This window comes from Indicator indicator, chromosome 25 (assembly GCF_027791375.1).
Source record: "Indicator indicator isolate 239-I01 chromosome 25, UM_Iind_1.1, whole genome shotgun sequence".
Lineage (NCBI taxonomy): Eukaryota > Metazoa > Chordata > Aves > Piciformes > Indicatoridae > Indicator > Indicator indicator.
In genome coordinates this window covers 16,363,763-16,386,935 of record NC_072034.1, presented here as the reverse complement: position 1 = coordinate 16,386,935, position 23,173 = coordinate 16,363,763, and the positions used below count along the sequence as shown (strand labels likewise).

Genomic DNA, 23,173 nt, shown 5'->3' with positions numbered 1-23,173 from the left:
AGCTGCACACCTTGCACAGCAGCCATCAGGAACTCAAGACCAAGCAGGTTCTGTTCCAAAAGCTCTCACTCAAAGTAATGCAGAAGTGAACTATTGAGAAGCTTCTAGGCTGCTGCTTGCAACCTAACCAAGGCAGGACTGCTCTGTGGCTGGCCTGGATCATTAGCACCACACCTCAGCACAGTGCTGCCTTTAATGAGAGGCCAGCCTGAACTGAATTAACCATACCCTGAAATAACCATACCCTGCTCCAGGGAGATGGACCCAGCCTGCACCTTCAGCAGGCGAGGCAGACGTGGGAGCAATGATTCAGCTGTGCAAAGGCAGTTTGTGTACTGGGAGGGGAGAGAAATGCTCAGAAACTGACTTGAGAGCTCAGACTTTCAAGAAAGGAAGGGAACATACAGTGCTGTAGGCTGGAAGGGACCTTTCAAGGTCACCAAGTGCAATCCCCTGCAGTAAGCAACTAGAGCAGGTTGCTCTGAGCCCCATCCAATCCGACCTGGAATCCTTCCAGAGATGGAACATCTCCCACCTCTCTGGGCAACCTGGGCCAGTGTTTCACCACAGACACACACAAAAATTCTTCCTTGTATCTAGTCAGAAGCTCCCACTTTCAGAAGGACAGAACTGTTTGGGTTGGAAAAGTCCTCTGAAATCACCCAGTCCAACCTTCAACCCAGCACCACGATGGCCACTAAACCATGGCCCAAAGTGCCTTGAACACCACCAGGGATGGGGACACCACCACCTCCCTGGGCAGCCTCTTCCAATCCCTGACCACTCTTGCAGCAACCTCATCTCCAACCTAACCCTCCCCTGACACAATTTCAGGACATTGCCTCCAAGGAAGACATTGAGATGCTGGAGTAATGCTCCCCTGGACAACCAAGTTGGAGAAGGGTGTGGAGAAGAGGGCTGGGGAGGAGCAGCTGAGGGAGCTGGGGGTGTTTGGTGTGGAGAAGAGGAGGCTGAGCTCAGGGAGACCTCATTGCTCTCTGCAGCTCCCTGAGAGGAGGCTGCAGCCAGGGGGGGCTTGGGCTCTGCTCCCTGTAACAAGTCATAGGAGGAGAGGAAATGGCCTCAAGTTGCCCCAGGGGAGGTTTAGGCTGGATTTTAAAAGAAACTTCTTCTCTGAAACGGTTCTCAAAGCCTGGCCCAGGCTGCCCAGGGAGGTGGCTGAATGCCCATCCCTGGAGGTGTTTCAGGGAGGCAGAGCTGTGGTGCTGAGGGCCATGGCTCAGCCCCAGCCTTGGCAGAGGCAGGGAATGGTTGGACTCAATGATCTTAAAGGACTTTTCCAACCAAAATGATTCTGTGATTGCATAAAACTATTTGAGGAACCATCTCCATGTGAAGTCAGAGATAACTTTGGATTGTTACAGTTTAAAAAAAAAAAAAAAGTAATAATCATAATTAAAGGAAAAAACAACAATGCTTTTGACATCATCACTTCTCCAGTGTGGGGTTTTCACAGACACTTTCTCTCCTTCCTCGGGAGCCACAGCGTGCTACAAGCTCAGCCCCTGCCCGGTGTCACTCCTCTGAGCAAACCATCCCAGGTGTAGCTCCCTGCCCGAGCAGGTCCCAGGCTGGGAACATCCCAGCTCCAGCGCCAGGAGAGGGCAACAGACAGGAGAACTGCCGGGAAACTTGGATGCTGCAGCCCCGACAGAGCCTTCCCTGCCGGGTCCCCTGCAGCTGAGGGGTCGCAGCCCTACAGAGCCCTTCCTGTCGGGTCCCCTGCAGCTGAGGGGTCGCAGCCTCTCTGTTCCCAGCCTCACCTTCCATTCCACAGCTCCCAGCAGCTGCACCCTGAGGGGACCACTAGGACGCTGCTGGCGCAGGCGGTTGGTCACGGCGACGACTCCCGCCCGCACGCTGCCCGCCGAGCCGGTACCAACCAGCAGCACCCCGGGGCCCGCCCGCCCGTCCTACGTCTCAGCGCCACCGGCTGCGACCGCTCCTGCCCCGCCGGCAGCCCCTCAGCGGCACTCACCTCAAGTCCCGTCCTGCTCCGCGGAGCGCCCCCTGCCGCCGCGCCGCTCACACTACCGCCAGGTGAGCAGGGCAGCCCGGCCAAGCCCCGCCCCGCCATTTCGGACGCGCCCGAAAGGTGCCGGAAGAAGCCGAAGGCGGTGGCGCTCTCCGCTCCGAAGAGAGGAGGGCCGTTCCGGCCCGGGCTGGCTGCGGCGGAGTCGGAGCCCTTGGGCCTGGTCGCGCCACAGCCACAGGGCTCTGCACCACCTCCCTGGGCAGCCTGTTCCACTGCCTGACCATGGGATAGGTTGCCCAGGGAAGTATCAGGGAGTGATAGCAGTGGGGGATGGAGCAAACTAGAAGTGGGGAGATGCAGATTGGATGTTACAAAGTTGTTCCCAGGAGGGTGGTGAGAGCCTGGCAGAGGTTGCCCAGGGAGGTGGTGGAAGCCTCGTCCCTGGAGGTTTTTGCAACCAGGCTGGATGTGGCTGTGAGCAACCTGCTGTGGTGTGAGGTGTCCCTGCCCATGGCAGGGGGTTGGGACTGGCTGAGCCTTGAGCTCTCTTCCAACCCTGATTCTATGACTTTTTCCAGCAGTTCCTTGCTCATCCAGACAGGTTCTCCTCCCTCCTCTACTCCCTTTGTTCCTCAAAGGAAGGCTCCTCTCTTGAGCCTGCAACAGGTGAGGGTTGAATATCAACCTTCTGGAGTTTTGGCCCCTGACTCCAGCAGATTTATTTCCTTCCACAAGGCACTGAGCCATCTGCTGAAGCCTTGTTTGGGGGCAGTGTCTGTGTCTGTCCTTGCAGAAGTGTGACTCATTTGAAGGCTGAGGGTTGTACTCTGAGCCTACAGTGAAGCTTGAGGAGCTGCAAAGTTCTTCCAGGCATTTCATGCCCCAGCAGCTGAGCTGACAGAGGCAGAGCTTCTGGTGACACACAGGGAAATCAGAGTGAAAAGATCTGGGAAGGGTTTTGCTGCCATGGAGCAGCTTTCTTCTGGCCTGCCCCTCGGTGCTGGCTGCCCCTCTGCTTGGCTGTGGTGGGTGCTGGGTTAGCCCTGGTTGGCTGCATTGGTGTGGTAAGTTAATCATGATTGGCTGTGCTGGTGCTCTAGGTTAATCCTGATTGGCTCTGTTGGTGCTCTAGGTTAGCCCTGATTGGCTGTGTTGGTGTGTCTGTAGGTTTAAACTTGCAGAACCTTCCAGAAGTGAACACTGACCAGGAGCCCACCCTCCTCCTCCTCTGATTTCTGTTCCTCTGCTCTCTGTCCCCAGTGCAGGAAGCATCCAGTGGGACACTACAATCACAGAACTGTCAGGGTTGGAAGGGACCTCAAGGCTCAGCCAGTCCCAACCCCCTGCCATGGGCAGGGACACCTCACACCACAGCAGGTTGCTCACAGCCACATCCAGCCTGGCTGCAAAAACCTCCAGGGATGAGGCTTCCACCACCTCCCTGGGCAACCTCTGCCAGGCTCTCACCACCCTCCTGCCCAACAACTTCTTCCTCACATCCAATCTCAAGCTCCCCACTTTTGCTCCATCCCCCCCACTCCTATCCCTCCCTCACACCCTCCAAAGTCCCTCCCCAGCTTTCTTGGAGCCCCCTTCAGATGCTGCAAGGCCACCAGAAGGTCTCCTGGGAGCCTTCTCCTCTGCAGCCTGCACAACCCCAACTCTCTCAGGCTGTCCTCAGAGCAGAGCAGCTCCAGCCCTCTGCTCATCCTCAGGGCCCTTCTCTGGACACCTTCCAGCCCCTCCAGATCTTTCTTGAGACACTACAGAGAAGAGGCCAAGAGGCTGAAGCACCAAGCTGATTCCATGGTGAGTCTGGGCCCTGGGCCAGAGAGGTGACCCTGCTCTTGCCCTGGCCCCTGCTGCAGGGCTGCTGTGAAGCAGACTCAGGGATGAGGCTGCCTGCACCCCTGGGCAGGGGCAGGCTGTGAGAGGAGGCTGCCTGCACTGGCCAAGGGTTCAGCCTCTGGTACAGACACAGCCAGAGAGCAGGCCTGGGGAATGGGCTTCAGAACAGGCCTGGTGTGAGGGCAGCAGGGCTGCAGGCTCTGCACAGCTGTCCCCAGGCCCTTGTCAGAGGCATGGAGCAGCCAGTCCTGAGCAGCCAGTCCTGAGCCACTTCCCTCTGAAACATCAGGGCCTGAGGGTTCTCAAAGCCTGGCACAGGCTGCCCAGGGGGGTGGTTGAATGCCCATCCCTGGAGGTGTTTCAGAGAGGCAGAGCTGAGGTGCTGAGGGCCATTAGCGAATGGTTGAACTTTTCCAGCCCAAACCCTTCTCTGATTCCAAGCTCTCAGCCAGGGGACACAAAGCTGCTGGCTGGGAGCACACCAGGGGTGCTGCTGAGAAGCCTTTAGGCATCACCCACAGGCCTGGCTCCTGTCTTTGTCTGTTCCAGAGCTGCCTGGGCAGGGAGGACAATGCTCTTGAGGCCAGGGCACAGAAGCAGCTCTCCTCTTGCTCTCACAGTGATCCTTCTCTCCCCAACAGACAGACAAGACTGGCAAGGCCCTGCAGTACCTGGATGCTGCCCTGGCCTTCATTGAGTATGGGATTGCCTTGGAGCTGGATGCACCAGCACCAAAATCAGCTTCCAGCATCTTCAGGGACACCATAGACCTCATCCAGTGAGTGGCTTCCCAAGCCTGGGGCTTGGCAGCTTGTGCAGAGGGCAGGGGGCAGCCACCCTGGCATGTGCAGACCCTGCCCTCTGCTCCAGATCACCTGGGGCCAGGACTAAGGGCAGGGCTCCTGGGCCAGTGCTGGAGATGCTGTCCTGCCCTGTCTGCTCCTAGCCAGAGGGGCTGCAGGGCACTGGGGGCTGACCAGGGCCTGCTTGGTTTCCCTCCTCACATTCATCACCACAGTGAGATCCTTCACAGGCTCCTCAGCATCCTGCTGGGTGAGAGGCAGTGGCCTGAAATTGTGCCAGGGGAGGGTTGGGTTGGAGATGAGGAACAATTTCCTTGCCAGGAGTGGTCAGGGACTGGCAGAGGCTGCCCAGGGAGGTGGTGGAGTCCCCATCCCTGGAGGTGTTCCAGAACCCTGTGGCCATGGCACTTGGGGCTTGGGTTGCTGGTTGGACTGGATGAGCTTGGAGGCCTTTTCCAACCCAAACAATTCCATGATTCTATGAACAGCATGAAGTGCCTCTGGCAATATTCCTGCTGCCAATCAAACCCTCCTTGCATTTTGCTCCTGCTTTGCACCTCCCAGGCAAGGAGCCCCAGGTTCTGCTGTCCCTTGCTGCTTCTTGCACACCATCCCCTCTCTGAGATGCCACCACAGGAGCACATTGCTCTGCTGGGACAACACTTCTGCATGCCAGATGACCTCAGAGGTATTTTCCAACCCAAACAATTCTGTGATTCCACAGTGTAGGAATTCTCCAGACAGGACCCTCCCAGCTCTGCAGGTTGTTCCAAAGGGACACCTGAAGAACAGAAGGACACTGAAGGTGTGAAGTGTGCTCAGCCCTTTTGTAGCCAAAGAGCAACCACACTGAAGGACACCAGGCCAGGCTGAGAAAGAGCAGTCAGAAGGACACAGAAATACCCAGACCCACTGGTGAGTGTACTTTAGGTGTGGTTTTTATTTACAGAGTGGAGATGCCTGATGGGTTCTAAGATCAGGCACCTGAGAATTCAGCTTTTGGTGTGTGGAAAAGCCTCTCACTATATACAGGCAAGCCTAGGCAGGAAACACTCCTGGGATACTTACAGGAAACATTCCTCACTATCCTTCTGCTAGCAGGCATCTCTCCAAGCTCCAGTGCTGCTTCCAAGATGTCCTCTCTAAAAAGAGCTGTAACTACACTACAGGGGGTAAAAATAATTCTGTGCCATAAACAAGCTTTTAAAAGAGACTAAGAATTAAACATCTTGGTAATAAAGTTTGCCAGGATCAAAATACTGCTCCAAACCCTTCCTCCCCTCCCCAAAAAAAACCCAAATATCCCAAAGCAGTTGCAAGAAGTGTCAGAAAAGTTCTTAGTTGGTTGGGTTTTGGGTTTTTTTTTGCTTCTTCTTGGCTTTTTAAAACTTTTTTTTTTTTTAGTTAAAATATTTTTTATTTCAGTATTTTATCACAATATGAAGGAAGCTGCAAAAACAAAATTTGCAGCTTTATTAAATATTATTTACTGTTGTACAAAAGAAAGAGAAAAACAACAACAACAACAAAACCCCCCACAAAACACCAAACCCAAAACCCTCAGGTGTGTCCATGGGGGCTGAAGATGATGGTGGGTGGTGTTGGGACAAGTCCTTTGGACTTTGTACCTTTGTTGGGGTGATGGAGAGGCTTTGGAGAACAGACACCTGGAGGAAGGGACTGGGAAATGTTGGCAGAGGAAAGGAAACACATGGAAGCCTCTGGGGTGTCCTTGCTGCCTTGTTTTCAAAGCACTCCTATGTGGCCTTCTGCTGCTCTTCTTGTTGGAGGTGATTTAGGACATAAAGGACAACTTGATAGCAGAAAATGTACTGATCCTGCAAGGGGAAGGAAAGCAGGAGGCAGGTGAGAAATGCTGGCCCCACCTGGGCACTTTGCTGCTGCCTGCAGCTCACAGGGGCACAGCCCTTGGGCTTCAGGGCTCTTTCTGCAGGAAATGAAGGGAAATACTGCTCAGTGCAGTCCAGAATTTCACTGCTATTCCTACATCAAATAATGTTCAATACAGCTCAATACAGTTACATCCTTTCAGTGCTCTGCCATTCAATAAAGCTCAACACAGCTAAATCATTTCCGTGCTAGTCCTATACTGAAGAATGTGAAAAAAAGCCAAATACAGCTAAATAATTTCAGTGCGTTTCCTACAGTAAATGAAGTTAAGTGCAGCTCAATACAGCTAAATAATTTTAATGCTATTCCTATATGAAATCAAGTTAATTAAAGCTAAATAGTTAAATAATTTCATTGCTAATCCTACATTAAATGAAGTTCAATAGAGCTTAATACAGCTAAATAATTTCAGTGTTATTCCTAAATGAAATAAAGTTAAAGCTAAATAGTTAAATAATTTCATTGCTAATCCTACATTAAATGAAGTTCAATAGAGCTCAATACAGCTAAATAATTTCAGTGCTATTCCTATATGAAATAAAGTTAAATAAAACTAAATAGCTGAATAATTTTGTTGCTATTCCTACATTAAACTTCAATACACTGAAGTAAGTTCAGTGCTATTTGTATATTAAATAATGCTAAATAAAGCCAAATACAGCCAAATTATTTCAGTGCTCTTCCTATATGAAATAAAATTCAATACAGCTCAACACAGGTAAACAATTTCAGTGCTATTTGTATATTAAATAATGTTAAATAAAGCTAGAGTTAAACAATTTTATTGCTATTCCTACATTAAATAAAGTTCAATACAGTTAAATAATTTTAGTGCTATTCCTATATTGAATAATGGTAAATAAAGCTAAAATGCAGTTAAATAATTTCAGTGCTATTTGTATACTAAATAATGTTAAATAAAGCCAAAATGCAGTTAAATAAATTGTGCTATTTGTATACTAAATAATGTTAAATAAAGCCAAAATGCAGTTAAATAATTTCAGTGCTATTTGTATATTAAATAACGTTAAATAAAGCCAAAATGCAGTTAAATAATTTCAGTGCTATTTGTATATTAAATAATGTTAAATAAAGCCAAAATGCAGTTAAATAATTTCAGTGCTATTTGTATATTAAATAATGTTAAATAAAGCCAAAATGCAGTTAAATAATTTCAGTGCTATTTGTATACTAAATAATGTTAAATAAAGCCAAATAGAGTTAAATAATTTCAGTGCCATTTGTATACTAAATAATGTTAAATAAAGCCAAAATGCAGTTAAATAAATTCAGTGCTATTTGTATACTAAATAATGTTAAATAAAGCCAAATAGAGTTAAATAATTTCAGTGCCATTTGTATACTAAATAATGTTAAATAAAGCCAAAATGCAGTTAAATAATTTCAGTGCTATTTGTATATTAAATAATGTTAAATAAAGCCAAAATGCAGTTAAATAATTTTAGTGCTATTTGTATATTAAATAATGCTAAATAAAGCCAAAATGCAGTTAAATAATTTCAGTGCTATTTGTATACTAAATAATGTTAAATATAGCTATATTTAGTTAAATAGCTAAATAGTTAAATAATTTCCTATATTAAATAAAATTCAATACAGCTCAATACAGTTAAATAATTTCAGTGCTATCTCTGCACTAAATGAAGCTCAGTGCAGCTCAATACAGTGAAACAATTTCATTGCTATTCCTACATTAAATAAAGTTCAATATAGCTAAATAATTTCCTTGCTATTCCTATATTAAATAAAGTTCAATACAGCTCAACACAGTTAAATAATTTCAGTGCTATTCCTACAGTAAATAAAGTTCAATACAGTTAAATATTGAGGTCAGTTTTGGGGCCCTGAGTGCAAGAAGGACCTTGAGGAGCTGGAGCAGGGCCAGAGAAGGGCAAGAAAGGTGGGGAAGGGTGTGGAGAAGAGGGCTGGGGAGGAGCAGCTGAGGGAGCTGGGGGTGTTTGGTGTGGAGAAGAGGAGGCTGAGCTCAGGGAGACCTCATTGCTCTCTACAGCTCCCTGAGAAGGAGGTTGGAGTAAGGTGGGGCTTGGGCTCTGCTCCCTAGTTCCAGGTGATGAGAGGACATGGCCTGAAATTGTGCCAGGGGAGGTTTAGTTTGGAGAAGAGGAAAAATTTCTTTGCTGCCAGAGTGGTCAGGGATTGGAAGAGGCTGCCCAGGGAGGTGGTGGAGTCCCCTGGAGGTGTTCAAAAACCACATAGATGTGGTGCTGAGAGACATGGACTGGTAGTGATCTGGCAGTGCTGGGGTAATTCACAGCTGGACTCTTGGAGCTCTTGTCCAACCTTGATGATCCTACGATTCTAATAGCAAGTCTTGCATCAATGCCAACAACTACAGAACTCAGGGACAGACATGTTTGGGGTGTTAGGAACAAGTTCTGCCCCAGGAGGCTGCTGGAACACTGCAACAGGTTGCCCAGGGAGGTGGTTGAGGCTCCATGGCTGGAGATCTTCCAGGTGAGGCTGGAGAGGGCTGTGGGCAACCTGATCTAGTGGAGGATGTCCCTGCTGAGTGCAGGGGGTTGGCCTGGATGAGCTTTGGAGCTCCCTTCCAGCCCAGCCCATTCTGGGATTCTGTGAGGTAGAGCTGACAGTTGGGTGGTTTTGGTGAGTTTTTGGGTTTGTTTTTCCCTTTTAAAAGGCCACCAAGCTCTGATGTGACAATTCCTTCAGACTGACAGCAAGAGGGCAGCTTCTCACAAGACCTTACCTCCAAGGTCAAAGTTAATTAGCTCTAGGTCTCGATTAGTCCTTGAACTTCTGGTGGAATCTCTACCCACAACTCTGGGATTCACAGCAGCCTTCTCAATGCAATTTTGAGCCAATCCCCACTCTGTGGCACCTCCTTTTTGGAAACAAAACCTCCCAAGGTTTGTTTTGGGTGAGGTTTTCTGGTGATCAAACCAACACAGCACATTGAGCACTGCCTGCATTTGTAACTTCAGCAGGGCTCTGCTCCTGATTGACTTCTGACCACACAAATGCAGCATGAGAGGGGCACAGAGAGGATGGGGGTGGTGTGCACCTCAGAAAGCCTCCTGGCAGCTGGGAGTTGGAATTGCAGAGCCTTTCCCTGAGCAGGCAGACTCACCTCTGTCTGCACCATCCCATGTCTCTGCAGGCGCATGGTTCGCACCAGGTCCGAGATGTCAAACTACCAGAGGAGAGAAGGGAGTTAGAGCAAAGAGAAACATCCAGGGGAGGAGTCACCCCCAGCATCAGCTCAAGGAACCCAACCAGCTCCATGAAACACTTAGAGAAACTAGAGACAGCTCAGCACAGCCTAGGCAGGTCTGGTAGACTGAGCAATATAGATTCATGGAGATACAGAATGGGTTAGGTTGGAAAGGACCTCAAAGCTCATCCAGTTCCACCCCCATGGGCAGGGACACCTCCCACCAGCACAGCTTGCTCAGGACCTCATCCAGCCTGGTCCTGAACACCCCCAGGGAGGGGGCAGCCACAGCTTCCCTGGGCAACCTGTACCAGAGTCTCACCACCTTCCTGCTGAAGAACTTCTTCCTAAGCTCCAGTCTAACCCTGCTCTTCCTCAGCTTCAAACCATTCCCCTTGGCCTGTCTCTAGACATCCTCAGGAGAAGTCTTTCTGCGGCCTTCCTGCAGGATCCTTTCGGTTCTGGCAGGCAGCTCTGAGGTCCCACTGGGGTATTTTCTTCTCCAGGCTGAACAGCCTCAGCTCCCTCAGCCTGTCCCCATGGCAGAGCTGCTCCAGCCCTTGAATCATCTTTGTGGCCTCCTCTGGACTCTCTCCAGCAGCTCTGTGTCCTTCTGCTGGGGACACCAGAACTGGAGGCAGGATTGGAGGTGAGGTCTGAGCAGAGCAGAGTCCAGGGGCAGAATCCCCTCTGCTGCCCTGCTGCCCACACTGCCCTGGCTGCAGCCCAGCACACAGCTGACTGCTGGGCCACAGAAGGGCACTGCTGGCTCCTGAGAAGCTGCTCAGCACCCAACACCCCCAAGCCTCTTCCTTCAGGGCTGCTCCAATCCCACTCCACACCCAGCCCTGAGAAACAACCAAAGAGATCCCTGAGGACACATTTCCAGCCAGTCAGGCCCAGCTCTGCTGGGTGCTCACCTCCAGGTCCCTGCTGATCAAGCCCAGGATGACGTCGATGCAGATGAGGGTGCCGGAGCGGCCGATGCCGGCGCTGCAGTGGGTGACGATGGGCCCTGCCCTGTGCAGGTGTCTCATGTAGGAGATGAAGGTCAGCAGCTCCTCAGGCTGCGAGGGGGTGTCGTGGTCAGGCCAGGCAGTGAAGTTGAGGTGGGAAATGTGCCTCACTTCCCCTGTCTGAGGTGTCACAGCAGCAGCAAGTCACACGTGGGGACAGCAGAAAGGCAAGGGTCAGGATGGTCTGGGTGGGAAAAACCCTTCCAGAACATCCAGCCCAACCATGCCCTACCTCTGCCCAGGCTGGGGCTGAGCCATGGCCCTCAGCACCACAGCTCTGCCTCTCTGAAACACCTCCAGGGATGGGCATTCAACCACCTCCCTGGGCAGCCTGGGCCAGGCTTGGAGAACCCTTTCAGTCAAGAAGTTTATCCTCACCTCCAACCTAAAGCTCCCCTGATGCAACCTGAGGCCATTTCCTCTCATCCTATCACTTGTTCCTAGGGAGAAGAGACCAACCCCCTCCTGGCTCCAACCTCCTCTCAGGGAGTTGTAGGTCCCCCTACAGCCTGTGCAGGTCTGATAGACTGAACAACAGAGATACATAGAGACACAGAATGGGTTGGGTTGGAAGAGACATCAAAGATCATCCAGTGCCAACCCCCTGCCCTGGGCAGGGACCCAATGAGGTCTCCCTTCAACCTCTTCTTCTCCACACCAAACACCCCCAGCTCCCTCAGCTGCTCCTCCCCAGCCCTCTTCTCCACACCCTTCCCCACCTTTCTTGCCCTTCTCTGGCCCTGCTCCAGCTCCTCAAGGTCCTTCTTGCACTCAGGGCCCCAAAACTGAAGCCAGCACTCAAGCTGTGGCCTCCCCAGTGCTGAGCCCAGGGCCACAATCCCTGCCCTGCTCCTGCTGCCCACACCATTGCTGCTCCAGCCCAGGCTGCTGCTGCCCTTCTTGCCCCCCTGGCCACCCCCTGGCTCCTCTCCAGCTGCTGCCACCCAGCACCCCCAGGCCTTTCCCTGCTGGGCACTTTCCAGCCACTCTGCCCCCAGCCTGGAGCCTTCCTGGGGTTGTTCCCAAAGGAAGCCCTTTCAGAAGGCAGGGATGTGCCCAGGTGTATCCAGCAACTGGATAGCACAAGGGTCACTGTCCTAGCTGAGCTGATCACACAGAGGAATGAAGCAGCCAGACCTAATTATCCAGGAATTTCATCTCCCCCTACATGTTTCTGTGGCCAAAGAATGAAGGGCGCCAAGATTCTGAGTCTCATTAGCACAATGAGATCATCTCTGGCCCAACTGCCACCTTCTATAATGGTCACACAGCAGCTGCAGTGAGGAAGAGCTGCCCAGTAGTGACCACTGGGCAAAGAAGAGAAGCTCCAATTACCTCTTGGTGCAGATACTGCAACGCAAAGCAGGAAAGCCAGAAGTGTGAGGATAAAAATAGATTCAGAGTGCTTCAGGTTGGAAGGGGCCTTGAAGATCATCCAGTGCCAACCCCCTGCCATGGGCAGGGACACCTCCCACCAGCACAGCTTGCTCAAGGCCTCATCCAGCCTGGCCTTCAACACCTCCAAGGAGGGGTCAGCCACAGCCTCCCTGGGCAACCTGTGCCAGTCTCTCCCCAGCCTCACTCTCAACAATTTCTTCCTCATCTCAGCTCTCAATCTCCCCTCCTGAAACTTCAATCCATTCCCTCTCATCCTATGATCTCTGAAGGACCCTTTCAACCCACACTGCTGCATGGTTCTGGCTCACTGCTGCACTCTCAGTGCTCCTCCACACACCTAGAGCAAGAGGCCAGCAGTGTGCAGACTTCCACCCCTGAGCAAATGTTACACCTCCTCTGTTCACCACTGCACAGGGCAGCAATGCAGGGAGCAGAATGGAGGTTGAACAAGGCAAGGTCAAAGAAGATACCCCAACCTCCTTGGGGAACCTGTGCCACTATCTCCTTTCTGTGACCAGCACAGCTTGCTCAAGGCCTCATCCAGCCTGGCCTTCAACACCTGTTGAAGGCTGCAGGAGGCATCCACAGCCTCCCTGGGCAACCTGTGCCAGTCTCTCCCCACCCTCACTTGAAACAATTTCTTCCTCATCTCCACTCTCACTCTCCCCTCTCCCAGCTCAAAGCCATTGTCCCTCATCCTGTCCCTGCCAGCCCTTGTCCAAAGTCCCTCCCCAGCTCTCCTGGAGCCCCTTCAGCTACTGCAAGGCTGCTCTGAGCTCTCTCTAGAGCCTTCTCTTCTCCAGGCTGAACAGCCCCAATTCTCCCAGCCTGTCCTCACAGGGGAGGTTCTCCATCCCTCTGATCATCTTGGTGGCCTCCTCTGGAGCCTCTCCAGCAGCTCCAGGTCCTTCCTGTGCTGGGGGCCCCAGAGCTGGAGGCAGTGCTGCAGGTGGGGTCTGAGCAGAGCAGAGCAGAGGGCAGAATCCCCTCCCTGTGCTGCTGCTCTCCCTGCTCTGGATGCAGCTCAGCACACAGCTGGCTCTGGGCTGCCAGGCACCATTGCTGGCTCCTGGGCACTTTGTCACCACCTGAGGCCTTCTCCTCCAGGCTGTTCTCCAGCCACTCCTCCCCCAGCCTGGATTTGTGCCTGGGATTGCCCCAATGTGCCCCTGGATGATACAACCCCCCCAGATGCATGACCCCAGCTAGGCAGCACTCAGCAGAGCTGCACCCACCTGGATCTCCTCCAGCCGCAGCACTCTGATGGTGAAGCCCTTCAGGTGCTGCAGCCTGAGCAGGGCCAGGCGCAGCCTGTCGCTGACAATGGTGCTGCTGTGCAGCACGTCCGGCCAGTAGCGCTGGCACTTGATCTTCTCTCCTTCCACCTCCTGAGTCATCATGGCAATCACACTGCACTGCTGCTCCCAGACCATCTGCCAGAAGTCTGCCACCGTGCTGGGCAGGGGCCCCTGGCAGGCGATGTAGACGAACTCCTCGTCCCCCACAGGCATGCGAATGAAGCTGGCGTTGATGTAGCCTCCCTCCAGCCCCAGGGGCACCCTGGTGCTGTCATCTGCAGTTCCCAAACGACAGCAACACCACAGGGTTAGGTGTGCCCTTCACTGGAGCCTCCCAGGACAGAGCAGCTGAGCCTTACACACTCATATAGAGCCACTGAGCTTGGAAAAGACCTTTAAGATCATCAAGTGCAACCACAACCCAGCTGCCATGACCACTAAAGTGTATCCTGAAGCACCACATCTGCAGCATCTTGAACCCCTCCAGGGATGGGGACTCCACCACCTCCCTGGGCAGCCTCTGCCAATCCCTGACCACTCCTGCAGCAAAGAAATTATTCCTCATGTTCAACCTAACCCTCCCCTGGCACAACTTCAGGCTGTCACCTCTCCTTCTATTGTTAGTTACTAGGGAGCAGAGCCCAAGCCCCACCTCACTCCAACCTCCTCTCAGGGAGCTGGAGAGAGCAATGAGAACTCCCCTCAGCCTCCTTTTGTCCAGGCTATACAACTTCAGCTCCTTCAGCTGCTCTTCATATGATGCTCTCCAAACCCCTCACCAGCCTGGTTGCTCCCATCTGCACAGGCTCCAGGACCTCACTGCTGTCCTTGTACTTGATGAATGGAAGAAATTTTTCCTCCTCTCCAACCTAACCCTCCCCTGGCACAATTCCAGGCCATTGCCTCTCCTTCTGTCACCTGAAACCAGGGAGAAGAGACCAAACCTCACCTCACTGCAGCCTCCCCTCAGGGAGCTGTAGAGAGCAATGAGGTCTCCCCTCAGGCTCCTCGACTCCAAACACCCCCAGCTCCCTCAGCTCCTCCCCAGCCCTTTTCTCCAGACCATTCCCCAGCTTTGTTGCCCTTCTCTGGCCCTGCTCCAGCTCCTCAATGTTCCTTACAAGAGGCCAACATCAGTCTCACTGCAGCCTCCTTTCAGGTAGCTGTAGAGAGCAATGAGGTCTCCCTTCATGAGACCTTCTCCAGACTAACTAAGCCCAGCTGCCTCAGCCTTATCCCCACAGATGTAGTTTCATTTTGAACTAAATCACTGCAGTAGCTGCCTCAGGACAGCTCTCAGTGCTTCCCTTTGACTGAAGAAGCAGCTGGCTGGGGCAGACATCTCAAGCAGCAGGCAGGGTACATGGTTTGGAGGTGGAGTCCCCATCCCTGGAGGTGTTCAAGAAGCTGTAGATGTGGTGCTTCAGGATACAGGTTTGAAGTGCAGCTCCTCTGAAGCTCAGGCTGGCTGCTTCTCACTCAGAACTAACCCTTGTCATAGTTTCCTCTTCTCCTCCACACCTCTCCCCCCACCCCAGTACACACAGCACTGCTGCAGGAATCCTGCTGCCAACAGCACACCTGTCTGGGGCGCCCAGCCTGGCATGGGCCAAAGAGGACAAACCTTGTCTGGCTCCCATTTAAGGCATTGAATCACAGAGTATTAGGGGTTGGAAGGGACCTCTAGAGATAATCAAGTCCAGCTCCCCTGCCAGAGCAGGGTCCCCCAGGGCAGGTCACACAGGGATGCATCCAGATGGATTTTGAAAGTCTTCAGAGAAGGAGACTCCACAACCTCTCTGGGCAGCCTGCTGCAGGGCTCTGCCACCCTCACACAGGAACAATCTGACAATTCTGTGAGCATCCATCCCTGTGCTCTACAGCAGCCAACTGCTCACCAGTCTTCCACTGCTTTAGAAATGTTTGCATTGACTGTGTAGAAGATGAGTGGCAGATGGCTCTTTTTACCCTCCAGCAGCAGAACTGGGATTGGGGATCAAACCACCCCACTCCTGCTCCAATTCATCTGACCAAATATCAGCAGGGGGCTTTGGGCTGGTTGGGACTTACAAGGAAGAATGTTTTTATATCTGTTCTTTTTCCTGTTCTCCTTTGCTTGGCCAATCAAGCACTGATCCAGAGGTTTTAACTCCTGCAGGTTCTGTAAAGAAGCAGGGAAAGGGGCATTAGAAGGAGCTGAGTGCTGGCAAGTGCTAAGAGATCACTGAACTGTCAGGGCTGGAAGGGAGCTCAAGGCTCAGCCAGTCCCAACCCCCTGCCATGGGCAGGGACACCTCACACCACAGCAGGTTGCTCACAGCCACATCCAGCCTGGCTGCAAAAACCTCCAGGGATGAGGCTTCCACCACCTCCCTGGGCAACCTCTGCCAGGCTCTCACCACCCTCCTGCCCAACAACTTCTTCCTCACATCCAATCTCAAGCTCCCCACTTCTACTTTTGCTCCATCCCCCCCACTCCTATCCCTCCCTCACCCCCTCCAAAGTTCCTCCCCAGCTTTCTTGGAGCCCCCTTCAGATGCTGCAAGGCCACCAGAAGGTCTCCTGGCAGCCTTCTCCTCTCCAGCCTGCACAACCCCAACTCTCTCAGGCTGTCCACATAGGAGAGGTCCTCCAGCCCTCTGCAGTTGTGGAACCAGGCCTTGAACAGATCAAGTCATTTATCATCTCCTGGTGTGGAGATGCAAAATCATTCAGTCCCAGGAAGGAATCCAATTTCCCCCAGCTAAGGAAATGCAACACCCCTCTGCCCTTTCTCCCCAGGAAACATTTTCTCTCATTCTCCCAGAACAGAGCTGGTATAACACAGCTGACTGAGGGCTTTGGAGAGCTCCTTTTGAGTGCTCTGCAGCTTTTATTGAGCTCCTGTGAGCCTGTTAACCTCACATTCCCTTGGTCATTCAGCAGAAGCAAGAATGATGCAAACATACTTCAGAGCTTAACTCCCAGTTCAAACCAACCTTATCTCTCAGCAGCTGCTGCTAGGGAGGGGAGGGAAGGCTTTGGTAAAAGAAGGCTTTTCATCCCTTCAGAGCTGCAAATTAAAGAGCTCTGCTATTCATTCAAGGCACTGCTGTCCAGGCATCCTATTTGTGACTCTTTCATAGCAGAAAAAAGGACTAAAAGGACAAAGAGTGACTCACTGCAGTCTCATCAGAAGGACAAATAAGTGACTCACTTCAATCTCTTTAGAAGGGACTCCCTGTTCCAGCAATCCACGCAGCATCCTGATCACTGACTTCAGTTTGGCTCCTGAGTACTTGCCTCCAGGCAGCACATTCACAGCAGGGAGGGCAGAGATCTCTTCATCTGGCACTGAAGGGCAATCTGGCAGAAGATGAAGAGAGGCACAAGTGAAGAGCTCAGCTAGGGCCACTTCCACCCAGCAGTGAGCTGTTGGCTTTGCTTCTTGCTGCTCAGCACTGTGCCACCTGCTTGCTCTACACCACCTCCAGTCACCAGCCAGAACACACTGATGTCCTCTCAGCTAGCCAGGCAAACCCAAATTGCTGGCAGAGGTTGGCCAGGGAGGTGGTTGAGGCCCCATCTCTGGAGAGAGCCAAGGTTTGAGAAGGCTCTGAGCAAGCTGCTCTAGTGGAAGATGTCCCTCCTGAGTGCAGGGGGCTTGGATTGGATGAGCTTTGGAGCTCCCTTCCTGCCCAAACCATTCCAGGACTCTATGATTCCATGGAATCAACTACCAAAACCAGTGGGATGCTAACTGAGCTTTGATGAATCCAGGGAGCATTTTTCTCAACTTCCAAACACCTGCCCTCTAAATTCCTCACACAACAACCCACACAGCTGATGAGAGCAGGTTCACAGATCACAGGACACACTGGCTTGGAAAGGGACCCTCCAAGGCCATCTTGTCCAACCCCTCTGCAGTCAGCAGGGACACCTCCAACTAGAACAGGTTGCTCCTGGCCACAAGAAGCCTGACCTTGAATGCTTCCAGGGATGAGGCCTGTTCCAGGTTGCCCAGAATGCACACAGGGATGAACTTAGAACTCTCCACCACAGCCTGGGACTGCTCTTAGCACTGATTCTCAACATGTCCTTCAAGAGGCCATCATAAGATGTGTTCAACCCAGCTTTTTCTGCCAGCAAACCTGCTGTCTGCCAGGCCTTTGGTGCTTCACTGAAGCACACCAGATCAATGAACCAAGAGCCTCTGCTATCATGATTAAAAGCATCTTAAATCTTCTTAGTCTGAAGGTTGCCTTTTCTCTTTCAGGATCATGTCAGGAGCTGAATGTCAGGAGCTACTTCCAGGAAGTGAAAGCTTCTTCCAGCAGTGGAAGAATGAGGGTCAAGCCAAAGGAAAATATTCCCTGGTGTGAGCATGGAGCTGCTGCTATGTGAAGCTCATCAGGGTGCTCATGGTCAAACATCTGTGTTAGAATCACAGAATGGGTTGGGCTGGAAGGGACCTAAAAGCTCATCCAGTTCCAAACCCCTGCCATGGGCAGGGACATCTCCCACCAGCACAGCTTGCTCAGGGCCTCATCCAGCCTGGTCCTCAACACCTCCAGGCAGGAGGCAGCCACAGCCTCCCTGGGCAACCTGTGCCAGTCTCTCCCCACCTTCACTCTCAAGAACTTCTTCCTCATCTCCACTCTCACTCTCCCCTCTCCCAGTTCAAAGCCATTGCCCCTCATCCTGGCACTCCCAGCCCTTGTCCAAAGTCCCTCCCCAGCTCCCCTGGAGCCCCTCCAGGCACTGGAAGGCTGCTCTAAGCTTTCCAACCTGGCTTTCAACACTTCCAAGCTTGGAGCCTCCACAACTTCTCTGGGCAACCTGTGTCAGTGCCTCACCACCCTCATGGGAAAGGACTTCTTTCTCATGCCTCATCTCAGTCCAGCTTTTCCCAGCTTGAAGCCATCAGCCCTCATTGTTCCAGCTGTGCCAGACACGTTCTATGGCAGGAAGCACCTCAGCTGGCCTCAACTCTCCTCCAGCTCCAGCTGCAGTGTTGCCCCTCTGTGTTCCTCTTCACTCCCACACACTTATTACACCCAGCTGTGAAAACCCTTTCCAGTGGGGTGCTGAGCTGCTCCAGCTCCCATTTCACCTCTCACTACACCCTCAAAACACATCCAGGACTGTGGCAAAGTCACCTCTGCCATTCTGTGTAATTAATTTGCTGCTGAAGGCTGGCACTGCTTGTTTGGCCAAGTTCTTGCCTTTATGGAGAGGCTCCTGGCTGACCGATTCCATCGGCAGCTCCTCGCTTCCCCACGTGATTTCATCTTCATCTGCTGGGCTCAAGGGAGCTGCTGGAGGAGATCTGGAAGAGGACATGGTTTGGAAGGATGAAAGGACACTCAGAAATCACACAGCTGCCATCTAACACAACACTGCCAGGAAACCCATCTGTAGCCACAAGGATCTCTGGACTAGCTCCACACCAGGAAGTTAAAAACCCCCAACCCACTGATTTTTTTTTTCTCCCTTTAAGTCCCCAGTGAGGATGTTAAAAGGTAATGGTGGCTCTGGAGCAAGCTGCCCAGGTTGTGGAGTCTCCTTCTCCAGAGATCTTCAAAACCTGCCTGGAGGTGTTCCTGTGTGACCTGCCCTGCGTGACCCTGCCACAGTCAGGGACACCTCCCAATGGAGCAGGTTGCTGAAGGCCTCATCCATCACTCTTTTGAGTGATACCCAGTGACAGGATGAGGGGCAGTGGACACAAACTGAAACCCAGGAGCTTCGACCTCAACATGAGGAGAAACTTCTTTGCTGTGAGGCTGCTGGAGCCCTTGAGCAGGCTGCCCAGAGAGGCTGTGGAGTCTCCTTCTCTAGAGATCTTCAAAACCTGCCTGGATGTGTTCCTGTGTGCCCTGCTCTGGGTGCTCCTGCCCTGGCAGGGGACTTGGACTGGATGATCTCCAGAGGTCCCTTCCAGACCCTAACATTCTATGGTGCTATGAAATCCATCACTGCAATTAATTCTCAAGGGCTAAGCAGTCAAATAACATCCAATTTATACCCTTCTCATCTCACCACCTGTATACCACAAGATCTGTCCTTAGCTGACAGTTTCCTGGCTCTGCTGAAGATGGTGATAAAGACATTAACCATTTTTAGGTCATCATGTTGCTGATTTTGACAAGTCTCAAGCCAAAACTTTCCAGAATCACAGAATGGTTGGAAGGGACCTCTGGACATCATCCAGCCCAAACCCCCTGCCAGAGCAGGGTCACCCAGGGCAGGTCATACAGGAACACATCTAAGGTCTTCCTGGAGCCTTCTCTTCTCCAGGCTCAACAGCCCCAACTCTCCCAACCTGTCCCCACAGCAGAGCTTCTCCAGCCTCTGATCATCTTGGTGGCTTCCTCTGGAGCCTCTCCAGCAGCTCCAGGTCCTTCTTGTGCTGGGGGCCCCAGAGCTGGAGGCAGTGCTGCAGGTGGGGTCTGAGCAGAGCAGAGCAGAGGGCAGAATCCCCTCCCTGTGCTGCTGCTCTCCCTGCTCTGGATGCAGCTCAGCACACAGCTGGCTCTGGGCTGCCAGGGACCATTGCTGGCTCCTGGGCACTTTGTCACCACCTGACACCCCCAAGGCTCTGTCCTCAAGCTGCTCTTGAGCCTCTCCTCACCCAGCCTGGCTCTGCTGCCCTCCCTGCTTTGGAGGCAGGTTTGCTCTTGAGCAGGACTAGAAGAGAGCTCTTACCTTTCTGGCATGGCTGTCCCTTCACAGCAGTCCTCACAACCATTTTCATGAGTTGCCTGGTGGAAGAAATATTTCCAAGCACACTGAAGGACAGAACAGTCACCCACTGCCAGCTGCCACCACTTCGCACCCCCCTGGGCTATTTCTCACCTCTGCTAAGTTCAAAGCAGCAGGCAGTGAAGCCCTTTCCTCTTTTAGCCATCTCCTTAAGCCAGAGCAAGAGAGGATGAGCAGACTGAGCACTTGGAGGGAGGCTCTACTCTAACAAGCCCTGCAAGCTATCTCACAGCCATTCCTGACTCCCAGCAGCAGTTGAATCACCTCAGTTTTCTCCAGTTCAGGTTTTGTTTTGGTGTCGAATACTAAAAAACCCTTTATGAGATAAATCATAGAATGCCAGCTTGGAAGGGACCCCAACAATCCTCTGCTCCAACCTTTCTAGGTCACAGGACAGTTGAAATGAGCTGGCTCAGCACCCTGGCAGGATGAGTCTTAAACTGTCCAATGGAAGGGACTCCACTGCTTCTTGGAGAAGGCTCCAGGGAGACCTCAGAGCAGCCTTCCAGTACCTGAAGGGGCTCCAGGAGAGCTGGGGAGGGACTTTGGACAAGGGCTGGGAGGGACAGGATGAGGGACAATGGCTTTGAGCTGGGAGAGGGGAGAGTGAGAGTGGAGATGAGGAAGAAATTGTTTCAAGTGAGGGTGGGGAGAGACTGGCACAGGTTGCCCAGGGAGGCTGTGGCTGCCTCCTGCCTGGAGGTGTTCAGGGCCAGGCTGGATGAGGCCCTGAGCAAGCTGTGCTGGTGGGAGGTGTCCCTGCCCATGGCAGGGGGGTGGCACTGGATGAGCTTTAGTGTGCTTTCCAACTCAAACCATTCCATGATTCAAGTCTCTGGCTGTGCTCATGGGGAAACATTTTCCTGTGGAGCCCAATGGGAATGTCGCCAGCAGTACCTTCTCCCCATCCCCCCTTGGCTTTGCCATGGAGCTGCTTGTCCAAAGGGAGTCTCCATCCTGCTGTACCTTTATGAACTGGTGCAAAAAGTCTGACAGAAAGAAGTTCTGCCTCCTGCCAGGCCAGCACTCCTTGCTGGAGCAGAACAGGGCTTTCCCCCAGGTGCCTGGTACTGCTGCACCTGCCTCAGCAGGCAGTGGAGACTCAGCAGAGGAGAAGGAATTTTAATCCTGCCTTCAAGAAAACCCCTACAAACTCATTCAGACTTACTGCACATTTCCACTGTTATGCTCAAGAGAGTTTTACTGATGGCTGTCCTAGAGCCCAGTGGCACACAGCCAGACTCCTGACCTGACTCTTGGCTCTCCTAAGTGGACAGAAAGCTGCAACAGCCAGAATGTGCTTGGCAGACAGAGTTCTGCCAGTCTGACATGCTGGCAAGAGCTGGGCATTTGGGGGACCTTTAAGGCTCTCTTCCTACCTGATGCAATAGAATCACAGAATTGTCAGTGCTGGAAGGGAGCTCAAGGCTCAGCCAGTCCCAACCCCCTGCCATGGGCAGGGACACCTCACACCACAGCAGGTTGCTCACAGCCACATCCAGCCTGGCTGCAAAAACCTCCAGGGATGAGGCTTCCACCACCTCCCTGGGCAACCTCTGCCAGGCTCTCACCACCCTCCTGCCCAACAACTTCTTCCTCACATCCAATCTCAAGCTCCCCACTTCTACTTTTGCTCCATCCCCCCCACTCCTATCCCTCCCTCACCCCCTCCAAAGTCCCTCCCCAGCTTCCTTGGAGCCCCCTTCAGATGCTGCAAGGCCACCAGAAGGTCTCCTGGGAGCCTTCTCCTCTCCAGCCTGCACAACCCCAACTCTCTCAGGCTGTCCTCAGAGCAGAGCAGCTCCAGCCCTCTGCTCATCCTCAGGGCCCTTCTCTGGACACCTTCCAGCCCCTCCAGATCCTTCCTGCAACAGAGGCTCCAGACCTGGCCCCAGAGCTGCAGGTGTGGTCTGAGCAGAGTGGAGCAGAGGGGGAGAATCCCCTCCCTGGCCCTGCTGGCCACACTTCTCTTGCTGCAGCCCAGGCTCTGCTTGGCTCTCTGGGCTGCAAGTGCTCCCTGCTGGCTCCTGCTCAGCTTCTCCTCCCCCAGCACCCCCAAGTCCCTCTCCTCAGGGCTGCCCTCCAGCCAGTCCCTGCCCCAGCTGCAGGACCTTGCCCTTGGTCTTGTTGAACCTCCTGAGGTTGTCCTGGGCCCAGCTCTGCAGCCTGTGCAGGTCCCTCTGGATGGATCCCTTCCCTCCAGCCTATCAGCAGAACCACACAGCCTCGTGCCAGCAGCAGACCTGCTGAGGGAGCCTCAATGCCACTGCCCATGTCCAGTCTGTGACTGCTGCACACCAGGACATGCAGTAAGGCAGGGCAGAAGGCATCTGGAAGTGCCTCAGGTTAGAGAACACATCCCAGGAGAATGCAGGAGGAAGAGAAAGCTCCAAGGCACATTTTGGACAGCTAAGTCTACCCAGCACTTACTGTGACTACTTCTCTGAGCAGCAAGCAAGGAAATCCTTTCAGTTAATGCAATAATAAAATGAGACAACACTGCCAAGGCTGTTAATTATTGCTCCTTTTAGAGACAAAAGAGGGAAAAAGTCTATTTGGCTTGAACTGAGAACCAGAGCAAAGCAGCTCCTGGCTTTGTTCTCCTCCACAGTTCAGTTCTGCTGGAATAATCACTGACTAATTAAAAGCTCAGTGTTTGGCCACCACTCCCAGCTGCTGCCCACCAAGCTGCTCAGTGCACAGTGATCTCCACAAGCTCTGTGCCAACAAGGAGGAGAACAAAGTGAAAGAGGCAGCTGAGAAAGCAAAGTCTGCAGACAAACAGCTGCCATCCTACCTCAGAAAGGTCTTCAGGCAGAGATGATCCATCACAGTCTGTGTCTTCAGACTTATCTTCTGCCAGCTTGCCATTCATCTCTGCTGGAGGAGGGAAATCAGGAGATACAGCATGACCAGACCAGGAGATGTCCCAGGAGTCAGCTCCT

The 23,173-nt window shown here is 52.6% G+C and overlaps 1 protein-coding gene across 1 annotated transcript in view; it reads right to left on the bottom strand.

Annotated features, from left to right (window-relative positions):
- Positions 1-6,404: 6,404 nt before the first annotated feature.
- PTPN13 (protein tyrosine phosphatase non-receptor type 13) overlaps positions 6,405-23,173 on the bottom strand; it is a 117,670-nt gene continuing 100,901 nt past the window's right edge. Inside the window, exons 39-47 of the mRNA XM_054392247.1 lie at positions 23,026-23,108; positions 20,172-20,227; positions 18,689-18,792; positions 16,681-16,829; positions 15,555-15,645; positions 13,422-13,759; positions 10,693-10,908; positions 9,689-9,751; positions 6,405-6,485 (exon numbers count right to left, since the gene is read on the bottom strand). Of these exons, the coding sequence (XP_054248222.1) occupies positions 6,405-6,485; positions 9,689-9,751; positions 10,693-10,908; positions 13,422-13,759; positions 15,555-15,645; positions 16,681-16,829; positions 18,689-18,792; positions 20,172-20,227; positions 23,026-23,108 (1,181 nt within the window). The remainder of the gene's footprint in view (positions 6,486-9,688; positions 9,752-10,692; positions 10,909-13,421; positions 13,760-15,554; positions 15,646-16,680; positions 16,830-18,688; positions 18,793-20,171; positions 20,228-23,025; positions 23,109-23,173) is intronic.